Raw genomic sequence first — 13,270 nt, 5'->3', positions numbered from 1 at the left:
GGTGTCGCTAGACGTTTGCATCACTAAGGTTAAATTAGCCTAAGTCTTTCTTTGGCCTGCGCTCTGGAAGTGATCTTTTAAATCTAATAAACTTTAATTACTAAAACTAAAACTGAAACTAAACTATATAAAAACTAAATAGAAATGTGTTCACAAAATAAAAACTAAACTAAAACTAACAAAATGATTAAGGAAACTAATAAAAACGAAACCAAATTTTATTGCAAATTTGAAAATGATATTAAAATAAAACGAATTTAAAAATGCAAAACTATAATAACCTTGGTGTAGAGTAGCTTTTGTTGTTAGTAATTTCTCCGATCACAAATGCAGACATGGTTTTATTTTTACGCTGCGCGATGCAATGCGTAAAAAGACCGTATAAGTCATTATAATCCAAAATTATGTCCCCACTGGATGCAACAAATGCCTAGTTTATAATGGGTTTTCATGTTTTTGTCTCGTCGGTCCGGCTGGGACACGGCATCACAGTATGGTAAGGGGCGTAACATTTCCGTCACACGCTTGAGGTATTCGGCCAATCACAACGCACTGGATAGCTGGCCAATCAGAGCACACCTCGCTTTTCAGACCGATGAGCTTTGTAAAAATCGACGCGTTTCAGAAAGGCGGGGCATAGAGGAGAAACAGTAATGTACAGTATGTGGAAAATAATGTGTTTTTTCAACCTTAAACCGCATAAACACATTTCATTACACCAAATACACAAAATAATGTTCTTTTTAGCAACATCATATGACCACTTTAATGGTGCACCTAAATGTAAATACAAAACAACATTAGTTGAAATATTTTACAGAGTTTAGTTCATGTGTAAATAGGCAACATTGCAGGACAGAGTCATAATATTCACCTTTTGTCATTAACGCATTCATATGCACATAATGTACTGTATACGTTAATAGTAACTTTTTAAGTTGGATAATATGTTATTTTACAAATAAGATCTCTGTGCTTTTTATTAACTACATACAGTCAGCTTATGAAATTTTGGTAAATGGCTTCTTCCCCTTAATGTGGTTAGTTTGTCAAATATGGTTAGTAAAGCGCCTGACTTCAGCATCACGTGACTCGTTTAATGAGAGAAGGAGATCTGGGAGAGGAAAAGCTGAGGCTGGCTGAGAGTAGATAAAAATGTCGATAATGAAAAAAGTATTTGAAAACAGGTTAAACAGACACATTCTTGAATGTGTATTTTGTCCTTGTCAGTTAAATTATTTCTGTTATCAATGAAAAACACTTTTTTTCAAGGTAATATTGCTCTGTGCTCAAAATGCGATGTGAATACAGCATGCTGAAAAGGACAATCCAATTATTGTTTAGTTAGCTCAAACCTCCAATAAATGGGTGTGTTTTTCCAAATGTTAAAAGGAATACTGGACTTCCTTATGTGGCACTCAAAAGGAGAAATTTTGAAGACCGTACTGGTTGTTGTAATGGAGACTGAAGCTTTCAAGATGCACCATAAAAGTATCATATATAGTAGTCCATATTGCTCGTACTATATTCCAAGTAGAGGGGGGGGATGATCCAATCCATTGAAAAGACCAGAATTAAAAGAACGATTTGTTTACTAGCTGGACATTGCTACCTCTTTCGTGAACTCATGAACAGTCTGTTTCCCACTATTGTAGAGCTATTGCTTCAGAAGACATAAAATGCACCTTTTTCATATTTCCAAGGTACTCAGAAGCACAAGTCGTCATAGTTGGGTAAACTTCTATAGTTGTGAACGGAAACTACATCAAATATATATTTTTTGTTTTTATTTGCCCCAATACGAAAAGAAAAAATTAATTGATTGATTGTTTGAGAGATTGATTACATTTGTGATTACAAAAGAGAGAAAGATGTCTGCCTGCAAATCTGAGAGCAAATTTGCTGCCGCTTCCTCAGCTGTTGCATTAAGGCCCCAATTATACTTTAGATTAATATGTATACAGTATATGTGGTGCCCATTTCCCTCTCAATAACAATAAAATGACAGCTGTGAGAAACCAGCAGTTAAAGGGATAGTTCACCCAAAAATAAAAATGGTCATTTACTCACCCTCAAGTTGTTCCAAACCTGTGTGAGTTTGTTTCTTCTGTTGAACACTAAAGATTATATTTTGAAGAATGTTGGTGACCAAAAGGTTGATGGTAGCCGTTGACTTCCATAGTATGGGAAAAAATACTATGGAAGCCAATGGCTACCGTAAACTATTTGGTTACCAACAATTAGGGCTGGGCGATTTTGCAAAAACTTTAAATCTCAATTTTTCTAGAATGTTTGACCGATTCTTGATTTTTTAAGATTTTTAACTAGTCAACTTGAAAATGTAACTACAACATGATTCAAGTTCATTTTTCTTTATTAAACCTCTAGTTAAAGAAAATTCTATTCTAAGTGCAGCACACATGAAGTTGTCAACATGATGTAAACGTTAAACAAATCACTTGTTAAATATCTTTGCAGAAAAGATAAACTGCAAGTACATATTGTACAAACTTGTCTTATACATATTATGTGTTCAGAAATAATATTTGCTTTTAAAAAATTTCAAAAGTCACGGTAATTCAAATGAAAAATGACTGAAGGTATAACACCAGTAGACTATCATTAACTATAAATGTTCTGTAAAAGCAACAGCAGCTTTCAGCCTGTCACCATGATGCAAACATGAAATATCAGACATACAGTAGTAGTTCTTTACAGGTTTTTAATTCGATTGCGCTGCTTTTCCATTGTTTTTTCTGTGTAAACATGGATGTGTTTGACTGTTGCGCTCGCATCTCTTGCAGTGTCTCATGCATGAAACACCATTCTAAAAACACTGCGCTCAAGTTAAAAGAAGTTCACTCCCATCTTCTTGCATGTTTTACCTATTTCACTGCCCGCGTCGCATCTTTGTCAACACAAAAGCGCATTCTGTGTGAATGGCGCTTAGCGCTATATTAATGGTCCTTCACAGAGCGTGTCACACGTGAGCGGTTAATCACGTGCGCCGACATGCGGTTGGATCGTTCGTTTCTCTTTACTGTTATCACCGGCATATTGTCAAATTGTCTAATTCTAACATTTGGTAATATTTCTATTCAAAATCGCGATTCCTCGATTTCAAAAAAATTAAATCGTGGCAAAACAATAAATTCGAATTAATCGATAAAATCTGGAAAATCGCCCAGCCCTACCAACAATCTGCAAAATACCTTATTTTGTGTAAAAAGAAGTAAACGATGACAGAACATTTTTGGGTGAACTGTCCCTTTAAGAGAGCATATGATCATAGTGATGTTAATGTTTGCATGAGCTCTGCAGTTCGGCACTTCAGTAAAGTCACGTCATTTTTTTTATATAGCATTTTATGCAATAGATTGCTTTAAAGTAAACAGCGTTACGGTATTAAATATGAAAAAAAAAACAAACAGTGTCAGTGTTGCTTTCAATTAGAATTACACTTAATAGATCAGCTCTCCGGTGTTTGGTTTTACTTTAGCACACTTAACTATTATATAATCACCAAGGACCAATGGTAGTTCGAAGGTGTTTGTGCCCGATGAAGACCTGATGGTTGAAATGTTGTACATGTTTTAATACAGTTTTTTTTTGAGCAGTCACATCAGTATACGGACATTTTTTTTTTTTTTTGCTTGTATTTGCTCCATTTTTGTCATGCACCTGAGCCCTTATTGGGTTTATAGGATATGCACACCTTTTTTGTATTTTAGTTCGAAGGTGTTTACCAGCCAGAACAAACTTTTCTGGAAAGTTTCTGGTAGCTGTTTCAAACTCCCAAAATTAACTCATAACAAATTTTTTCTACCCAAAATGAACTCCAATTGAACATTTCCTCATTTCATTTGAAATGACGTCACACCAATAAAAACTAAAATATAAATAATAAATAAAATACCTTGCTAGATTTATGATATTAATAACTGTGGAAATGCATCATCACAGTCTGTAAAATGGGTCCATGCAATAGTCATATGGACCACTTTAATGATCCTTTTATGGTGCTCTTTGAAGTTAGAAAGCTTTAGTCCTCATTGGTTTCTTTTTTTTTTTTTAAATGTAATTATAATTTGATATTGTTCAAAACCCCCATGGAGCAAAGAAAAGTTGTACGTAATGGCTTGTAAATAGTGACATAAAGACAATTTTAATTACTAGTGGAACTAATCCTTTACACCTAAATATATACCTAACATTAAATATTTATGCTAGTTAGTGTGCAAATAGGTGGCGCCCCAAGGAAGAGTCATCCCTGCGGTGCATATATATGAATATATTAATGACTCTGAGGTTAATATCACACATTATTCAACATAAGGACCTATGAGCTTTGCATTGAGTACATAAAGCAAGCTTATGTGCTTTTTCCAAATTGCTTGTGCCCCTGAAATGTGTTTGTGTTTTATCTAAGAGCCTATTTAAGGGCCTGCTTTGGTTCATTTGTCATCCTTAAGTAAAGCGTATCAGCGGCACGTAGACACCCAACTGTTTCAGAGGTATTAAAACCAGTACAAATAGTAGATCAGTACAGGAATATGAACAGAAACACTTGAACACAAAGGGAGGCTGTAGAGCATGCTGGGTATGCATACAAATGAGTCCGAGAGTTGATCCATGTTCGGTCTTCACTGTATTGTTCTCATTTTCACTTTTTTCTGAAATCCGTGGCGTTCTTTCATTGACCCCGTGAAAAACGAATGACTAAAACATCGTACAACTACATTCTACCCTATGACTCATTTGTTGATGTGTACGGAGGAAGAGGGAGAGAGCAAAATAGATTTATGAGCCTAAGATAGAAGGAAACAAAAGAGGAGCGAAGCCGAGCGAGAGAGGGAGGTAAAGAGAGTGAGGTGAGTGAATAAATACTTTGTGTTTCTGTTTCTTATTCCGCCAAGCTGGTCTTGACAGGCCATTGTGTACCTTCAGGGGGAATTCTGCTACATCGAGTCACACGCAGTTCCTCGTATAATGAAAACACACACTTCCTGACATTAGAGCCCTGGATACGGACATGAACTGAGCACACAGTGATATGTGCACGCGTTTGTATACCTCTATCCTTATGTGACTGGCATGTTAATTTGAGCTTAATAGTAAACACCCACAACGGATGCATTAGTCAATACAAATAACGAGCAATACTTGTTGACAGAGAGTACTATTTAGAAGGTTTAGATGGAAATGTATATAAGAATAGTAGTAAATAAATCTTCAGTTTTTTCTTGTTGTCTTTGTGTAAAGTTTGTTTCTGGTCTACCATGCGTTCTTGAATTATTATGACAGATATATAAACATCATTAGAATGCTTAATTGAGCGTATATAGACGTAGCTGTGCTGTTAAACCACATGTAGTGTTATTCAGGTAAATGAGCTAGCTATAAACATAAAGAAAAAAAGATTTTCTTCACTGTTGCTCTGCATTGACAGTACTTGACCTGAAAGAAAAAACCGACCATAGAAGACGACGCAGCCTCGTTTTCATTACTGCCAAAACTTAAACACTTGACTAAGGGTATGTTTGCATGACGATGTTTTTCCTTTTGCAGTTTGGAAAAGTTTCACTGTTCACATGGATCCACAAAAATGGCTAAAACGCTGTATTATGCATGACAGGCCACTAGTTGGCGATGTTACTTTGTAAAGAAATTCCTATAGACTTGACATGTAATGCGCATGTTTTCAAAAACGTGCACTTTGAAACCCGTTTTCAAAAGTTTGCTTTTTCAGGTCCCCAAAAAGCTGTTGCATTGTAAATGAACAGCCAAATGCATAAAGTTTTCCATTTTTCGTGTTGAATAAATGCCCACTAAGATCTAAAGCACCTCTTGTGGCGTACTTAAGTTGCAATATGAATTGCATTTTGACACTATCATGCATGAAATCAAGCTTGTGTCATAGAGCCTCAGGGAGTTTTAATACAGACACATTACAGTACAGTATGAGTATTTGGCATCCTCTACAGTGTGTCGTATACTTTTCAGTCGGTGTTAGCTAACAGATCTGATTTATAGGAGGTTTGCGATCCTGAGGTCAGATCGATTTAATGCCTTTGTGGAACATAAACCGAGTTGGTCCTTTTCAATGCGGTGAAGGGGTGTAGAGTGAGTGGACATTGCATTTGCATTCGAGGGTATGCGTTTCTATAACAGAATCAAGCTGTATTTGATAGATTTAATCCTCTCCGAGGTGCATGTAATTTGAGGTCTGTGTTTGGAGCGTTTGAGCAGGCTGATGTATCTGTAGCTGGTTGAAAGCAGCTGTTTTGTGAATGCGTGTGTGTGAGCACTGAGCCATTCTTTATTCCATCAGTATATATGGAGCAGCTCTCATGCTGCTCACTGGCCTTTGACTCCTGGAGCTCTGAGCTGGAGGTCTCTCGCTTCTGTCTCCGCAGGAGCTTGCTGGAGTCCGCCGAGTAGTTGAGCCAAAACACGGGTTGTTTATTTTACCCTGCCTTTGTATACGGAAAAGAGAAAGCCAGTGAGTTTTGCAAAACTCGAACTTTGCGATCTTCCATAAGTGAATGCTGTGCCGAGTGCCGACACAAAGATCACCGTCTGGGATCATAGCCACCGGGTCAACATTTTCAAAAGCGGAAGTATTTTTTATTTTTTTTGAAAGCATCGTGATATGCACCACAATGCAGTGTGAGTTTATCATGATTAATAATAATAAATGTGCAATTGTTTTCTTTTATAGGCTTTAACCTCCTGTTATAATATAGTGATCACTTGACTGTTTTGTTCAAGGACGAGATACCGTTTTAAAAGCAGCATAAACATTATTTTTGATGATTTTTAATAATTTATGCACTTAATTACGCACAAGTCAAGTGTGTAATGTAATTTTCAGTTTGCAGAATCCATCTGTTATTTGTTGAGAGATGAGTTAGGCGGTGATGCTGAGAAAGTTAAGACTAATTATATCACACACGTCCAGCAAAAAAACTATTAAAATTCTTTTCATACTAATACGAGGCCTTGAACACTTAATAGAGATCTATATGACTCTTTTATCCCCCCACCCCAAAAAAGGAGAAAGATAGTCATAGGTATACTTTATGTAGTAAAATCGTCATCTTTTAGCTGTGAAATCTTTACTGATTTTTATGAGGTTAAGTAATAATTGTTATATTGTTAGTAATATTTCAAGATGAACTTATTTAAAAAATATTTTGTGTAAAGTTTCAACAAACCATTCCATTAAAAAGATTTTTCTGACTTACATCAGGCTTTACAGGGTTAACACATGTTCCTGGTCTTATTATAAAAAATATTTTGTGTAAAGTTTCAACAAACCATTCCATTAAAAATATTTTTCTGACTTACATCAGGCTTTACAGGGTTAACACATGTTCCTGGTCTTATTATGATAAATTCATTAGCACATATTATTCCAAATAAAAAATCCAATCAGTTATTGACCGATAAAATCAACCTTGTTTCTTTGAATGGCCTGTTTCATGTGTTGCATTGTAGGAGTAAAAAGCTGTGAATGTTTCAGATTGACTTTAGTAATGCTTCTCACCCAGATGCATTTGTTCTGCATTTGCTCTGATCCATATCCGTGATCATGTATATTGATGCTGTGATGATGAGATAGCTCAAAGTTGTTGTTTTTTTCTTTAATTATGTGCAATCAAAGCAGGATAAGTCTCATGCTGAAACAGTCTGCACATTCAGTCGATAGATATGAAGCCACTGCGCTCTAATCAGTCTGAGACTGCTGCTCTCTTTCCCGGAGGAAGTTCAGGTCCAGGAATATAACGCGAGTCACTTTGGTGTGTTTCTTATTAGCCTGATGTCTGGAATTCATTTACGAAATTTTGATGTAGGCTATGATACTGGGCCATTCTAATGTTTCCCTCTTTCCTCTTTTGCAGCGGTCTGGAGTCAGCGTGTTCGAGTGGAACCTGAGGTCACTGCGTATCCAAATGGATCTGTCAATCTGCGCTGCGAGTTCACCAACAGCGGAAGCACCAAACTCACACAGGTGAGAGAAGATTTTCTTGATTAGTTCCAAGTTTCAAAAATGACTTTTTTTTTTGGTATATGAATACATTTTTGGTACATGAAATAGGCCTATTTAAAAGATTTGGGTTGTAAGAATGTTAAATGCTCATCAAGGCTGCAGTTATTTGATCAAAAATTACAGTAGGAAATAGTTGTGAAATATTATAATTTAAAATAACTGTATTCTGTTTGAATCTATTTTAAAATATAGTTTATTCCTGCGATAAAAGCTGAATATTCAGCATCATTACTCCAGTCTTCAGTGTCACATGATTCTTCAAAAATCATTCTAATATGCTGATTAGCTGCTCAAGAATAATTTCTTATTATTATCAATGTTGAAAACAGTTGTGCTACTTCATATTTTTGTGAAACGATGAAACTTTTTTTCAGGATTCTTTGAAATTTTTGTAACATTTCTAAATGTTGTTAAACATTAAATCTCACTGACACCAAACTTTTGTGTGTATATATTCTTAAATTCTTTAAGATTAATTTTAAAAAGTCTTATTTAAAAAAAAAAGTAATTTTATCTATCTATCTATCTATCTATCTATCTATCTGTCTGTCTGTCTGTCTGTCTGTACATATATACAATCTAAATATTATATATTATATAATATATATATATATTTAGTTTTTTTTTTAATTTACACAATTTATTAGGCTTTTAATTTTAAATGTATACAGTTTCGCTGGAAAAAAATGATGGCATATACTGTAGCACAAAAAATGAGTGAATTTGATTATACTTTTCTATTCATTCTAAACTGATGCTTTCAAGGTTATCAGAAGTTTTGAATTATCACAGTTTTCAATAAAATCTGTCTGCCTGCTTGATAAAGATACTTGGGTGACATTTAAATATGCAGAGCTCACAACTACTCTATTCGGTGCTTACATGAAAACGAAATATTTGCATTTCATAAAACACCTGTAGGTGTTGAACAAATGTAAGCTATAGTGACAGATCAGCACAGGTCCAGTAGTCGTCCAGTGTTTCCTCCATCCATATGGTTTAGTCCAGTGTTAAAACAGCAAGCAGGTGGCTAGCAGGATGCTGCATGTAAAAGCAATGCCGTGAGGATTGATTCTCTCTGTCTTTCTGGTTCGCAGGTTTCGTGGATGTTTGAGCGCGTGGAGGGTGATAGGCACAACATTGCTGTGTTCCATCCCCAATATGGAGCCAGTTTCCCTAATAAAGACTTTGATGGCCGAGTATCGTTCACACAGGGCTCCCTGGAGAACCCCTCCATTAGGATCGACAAACTGAGGATGGCTGATGCTGGCAGGTACATCTGTGAGTATGCCACTTACCCCAGCGGAAACGAGCAGGGAACGACCACTCTTATCATGCTGGGTAAGTAACACTTGTTCATTTATAGACCCGCTACTAGGACTGTACGATAGTGGCTAAACAATTGTTCGGGATTATTTTTCTCAGCAATATAATTAGGGCTGTTGCGATTCTTCAATTTTATTCTAATACTGAACTTTCAGTGATTTGGACTATGAGATGGACACTTGCTTCTTGCACTCTATGTTGCACTTTACTTTTGCTTTAAAAAAAGGATTTCATAGAAATTTGGTTTTGTAAAAATTTCATTTGGTTTAATAAAATATAGTTTAATAAAATATTCTTAAGTAAAATTGTTGATTTTTGTGGGAAATTAATAATTTAGATTAATCGATAAATTAGTCGATAGATTAATAAAAATAAAAATAGTCATTAGTGGCAGCCCTAAATATAATCAATATAATTAGCATTTAAATTTTTGTTTTTTTACATTAAATCAGAATTAGTGCACTTTCACATGTGCACAAATCAAAAGAATGTCAACACGCATGGTTTGCTCTTAGATTTAGCCACAAACAACTGTGAAAAAAAACCCTGGCTGTATTACATTTTATTAGAGCATACTGTAATATCTCAATCGAGATGGCTAAACTCCAAATTACATGTTTGCTGGTGTTTTCAGCTCATCAGCACTTTTTCCGTAATGTAGAGAGCGCACTAACGCATGGTTGCCAGGTTGAGAAGATTAAGTAAACCATTGGGCAGAAAACTATATTATTTCACCTATATTTTGACATTTTATTTTCGCAAAAGTTATTTGAAACATTAATATTTCTTTCTGTGTATATAAAATCAAAATGCATTTAATGTGGACATTAAAATAGGATGTCTCGTCTGTGACCCATTGATTTATGAAAAAGCTCTGAATGGTGGATTTAAACTCTTGAAATCTGGCAACCGTAACCATGAAAGCTCGAGTAATAGCAGTTCAACAGTTCACTGTAGTTACAATAATGATATAAAAGCATATAAAATGCCATGGCAAATAATGACTCAAACAAATCACTGAATTGGTGTTTTGAACCAATTATTTAAAAAAATTACTGATTCGTGTAAATGAATCAAACTTTCCCATCGCTATTTTTGCCGTTGAGGTTCAAATCAGAGATGCTCTTAAAATAGCTCTGCTCTCACACTCGTGTGTCTTGACATGAGCAGAAAGCGTGAAATTAGCCTACTGGCACAGTCTTTAGGAAACTTAATTGTCAAATAATTAGTGCATTCAAATCAAAGCAATATTTGCAATGTTTCCTACTTTTATATTGCCAACAAACTTCTATCAAATAGACAACAAACCTCAAAGTTGATGCTCGGACTGAAATCTTAGGAAAACGCAGACACGGAGTCGTGCTAAACTGCATTAGCTTTACTCACAGTAGCGTTTCTGCTGTCTGCTTTAACACTAATGCCGCCCATTAGCCTGATTCATCATTTGAGTGACTAAGCTAATGCTATCATCAGAGACAGAGTGATGCTATGAATCAGTGCTGTCTGTTTATCCATGTTGGCTGTGTTCAAGCGTCTCTATCCCTGTTTACCCCTGAGCAGGGCTGGATTGGTAATCGGGCATACCGGGCATTTTCCCGGTGGGCCGACGCACTTAAGGGGCCGACAGAATGTTTTTTGTTTTTTTGCCGAAAACCATCACGCAGGGACAGCGAGCAGCCAGTGGCCCATTGGTTTGTCTCCTATATTGACAGCGTAAACATCCAATCACAATGCGCTATAGACAGAGCGATGAAGTATTTTGCTCCGCCTATATAAAGATCGCTTCACCCCAACTTCTTCCTCGTCGGCTTTTCCCACGTTTTCACAGCAGCATTATCAAGAACAGGCTTGATCTGTTATATATATATATATCGAAGTGGTGATGGGCCGCCTGGACCAAAAAATGCCAGGGCCGATTTTTTGTCCCAGTCCAGCCGTGCCCCTGAGTACACAAAGTAAGCGTTCCTCTATCATTGTTAACCTCTCTCTTTAGCTTTATTGTTGTGTGTTTGGCCATGAGATGATCAGCATCAGATAACCATGCCTTCATGCATATGAATGGATACTGTCACTATTGTTTGCTCACATTATTTATATACACTACTATATAACAGTTCTTAGTGATAAAAATCAGTATTACCCTACATATTCCTTTTAATTAAAACAATAAAAAAATGTAAAGAGTGACTATTTAGTTTCGTTTTAGCAGTTTTTTGTTTATTTGAATGAACTTTTGTTAATTTTAATTAAGTTTATGTTAGTTTTAGTTAAGACAAAATTGTTCATTTTAATTTCATTTCAGCAGTTTTTGTTTCAGTTGTTTTCATGAAATATATTAATTTTAGTGTTTTAAAACAAAAAAAAGTAAATCAAATAAATTTTATTTCATTTCAGAAATTGTCTCCTTTGCGTTCATTAAATGTTAGATAAATACATTTTGTTTCAGTTGTTTTCATGATATTTTAATTCTGGGAAAGTAAATCAAATTTTAATTTAATTTCAGCAGTTTTTTTGTTTCAGTTATTTCATGAAATATATTACTTGTAGTGTATTAAGACAAAAAAAAAAAAAATTTCATATTATTTCAGCACTTGTCTCCTTTGCTTTCATTAAATGTTAGATAGATAAATAAAATAAATAAATAAATATCTTTGTATCTGTAAAATGCCACATAGTGACTATTTAATTATATTTCAGTTGTTTTCAGGAAAGTTTTATTAATAAATTAATTTTAGTGAAATAAGGAAAAATTGTCTAAAATATAATTAAAATTAATTTAATTTCTCCAGTTTTTTGTTTCAGATGTTTTTATGAAATTTTATGTTAATTTTAGACAAAGTGGTGTTAATCAGGTTTTAATTATTTCAGCAGTGGCCTCCTTTGCTTTCATTAAATGTTAGATCAATTTCGTTTCAGTTGTTTTCATTATATTTTAATTTTAGTGAATTAAGACAAAATTGTGTAAAGCAAGTTTTAATTTGATTTCAGCGATTGTCTCATTTGCTTTCATTAAATGGGACGTAAATTAAACAAATAAATGCCTGTCATAAACAATGACAGATTCTTAAACTTCTCTTTAATATTTGGTCTCACTGTTGACCATCAGGTCTGTAGTTGTCAGTATCATGCATCGAAAAGCCCCTATTGGACATTATTACACGGCTCTCTGATATACTTGTTTCTACTCAGTTCTGTGATTCAAATATTTTTATATAATGACCTCTATAATTGACCGTCCCAGATTGTCCGAGGCATCTGGTTTCCAACATAAGTGTGCTAGTTTCATGCCTCTCGTATCTCACTGTGCTCTTTCTTCTCCAGTAATCAATCAATATTTCATGTCTGTTTATTTTTTTATTTAGTAAGTAGCTATGTCATAAGCTCATAATGTCATATATGCTTTTTTTTTTTTCCCCCAATAATGACCGGCTGACTCTACATTATCCCATTAATAGAAGACAATAACAGGTCTGAGTACTGAAGTAGCTTTGCTGCATGTCTTTTAGCTCAAGCTCCACTTGACTGATTAAAAAAAGGCTGTTGAAAAGCAAAATGATGTTGTAAACTCTTGAATCTTTATTCCTCCATCAGCCAAACCCAGAAACTCAGCTACCGCCATCCCGGTGCGAGCCAGCTCTTCTGAGGTGGTCGTGGCAAGTTGCGAAGCAGCCCAAGGAAAACCAGAGGCAACAATCTCCTGGATCACAACCATTGCCGGCCGCTATAACCACACTTCAGTGCCCGAGAGGGACGGGACGGTGACCGTGAAGAGCGAGTATCGGATGATCCCGACGCCTGCTGAAAACGGAAAAGAAATCACCTGCTTGGTGAACCAGAGGACGCAGATCGAACCCAAAGCCTTCGCGCTGAAGCTGGTGGTGGAGTGTAAGA

General features: G+C 35.4%; 1 protein-coding gene across 2 annotated transcripts in view; it reads left to right on the top strand.

The window, feature by feature from the left end:
* Window positions 1-13,270, top strand: part of LOC107666334 (nectin-2-like) — a 168,747-nt gene that overhangs the window by 69,986 nt on the left and 85,491 nt on the right. For both annotated transcript variants that reach the window (XM_016457588.1, XM_016457587.1), the window contains exons 2-4: window positions 7,905-8,014; window positions 9,151-9,394; window positions 12,971-13,264. In XM_016457588.1, the coding sequence (XP_016313074.1) occupies window positions 7,905-8,014; window positions 9,151-9,394; window positions 12,971-13,264 (648 nt within the window). The remainder of the gene's footprint in view (window positions 1-7,904; window positions 8,015-9,150; window positions 9,395-12,970; window positions 13,265-13,270) is intronic.

This window comes from Sinocyclocheilus anshuiensis, unplaced genomic scaffold (assembly GCF_001515605.1).
Source record: "Sinocyclocheilus anshuiensis isolate Anshui unplaced genomic scaffold, SAMN03320099.WGS_v1.1 scaffold868, whole genome shotgun sequence".
Taxonomy (NCBI): domain Eukaryota; kingdom Metazoa; phylum Chordata; class Actinopteri; order Cypriniformes; family Cyprinidae; genus Sinocyclocheilus; species Sinocyclocheilus anshuiensis.
The sequence above is the reverse complement of the archived record's forward strand: the minus strand, read 5'-3'. Positions and strand labels throughout refer to the sequence as shown.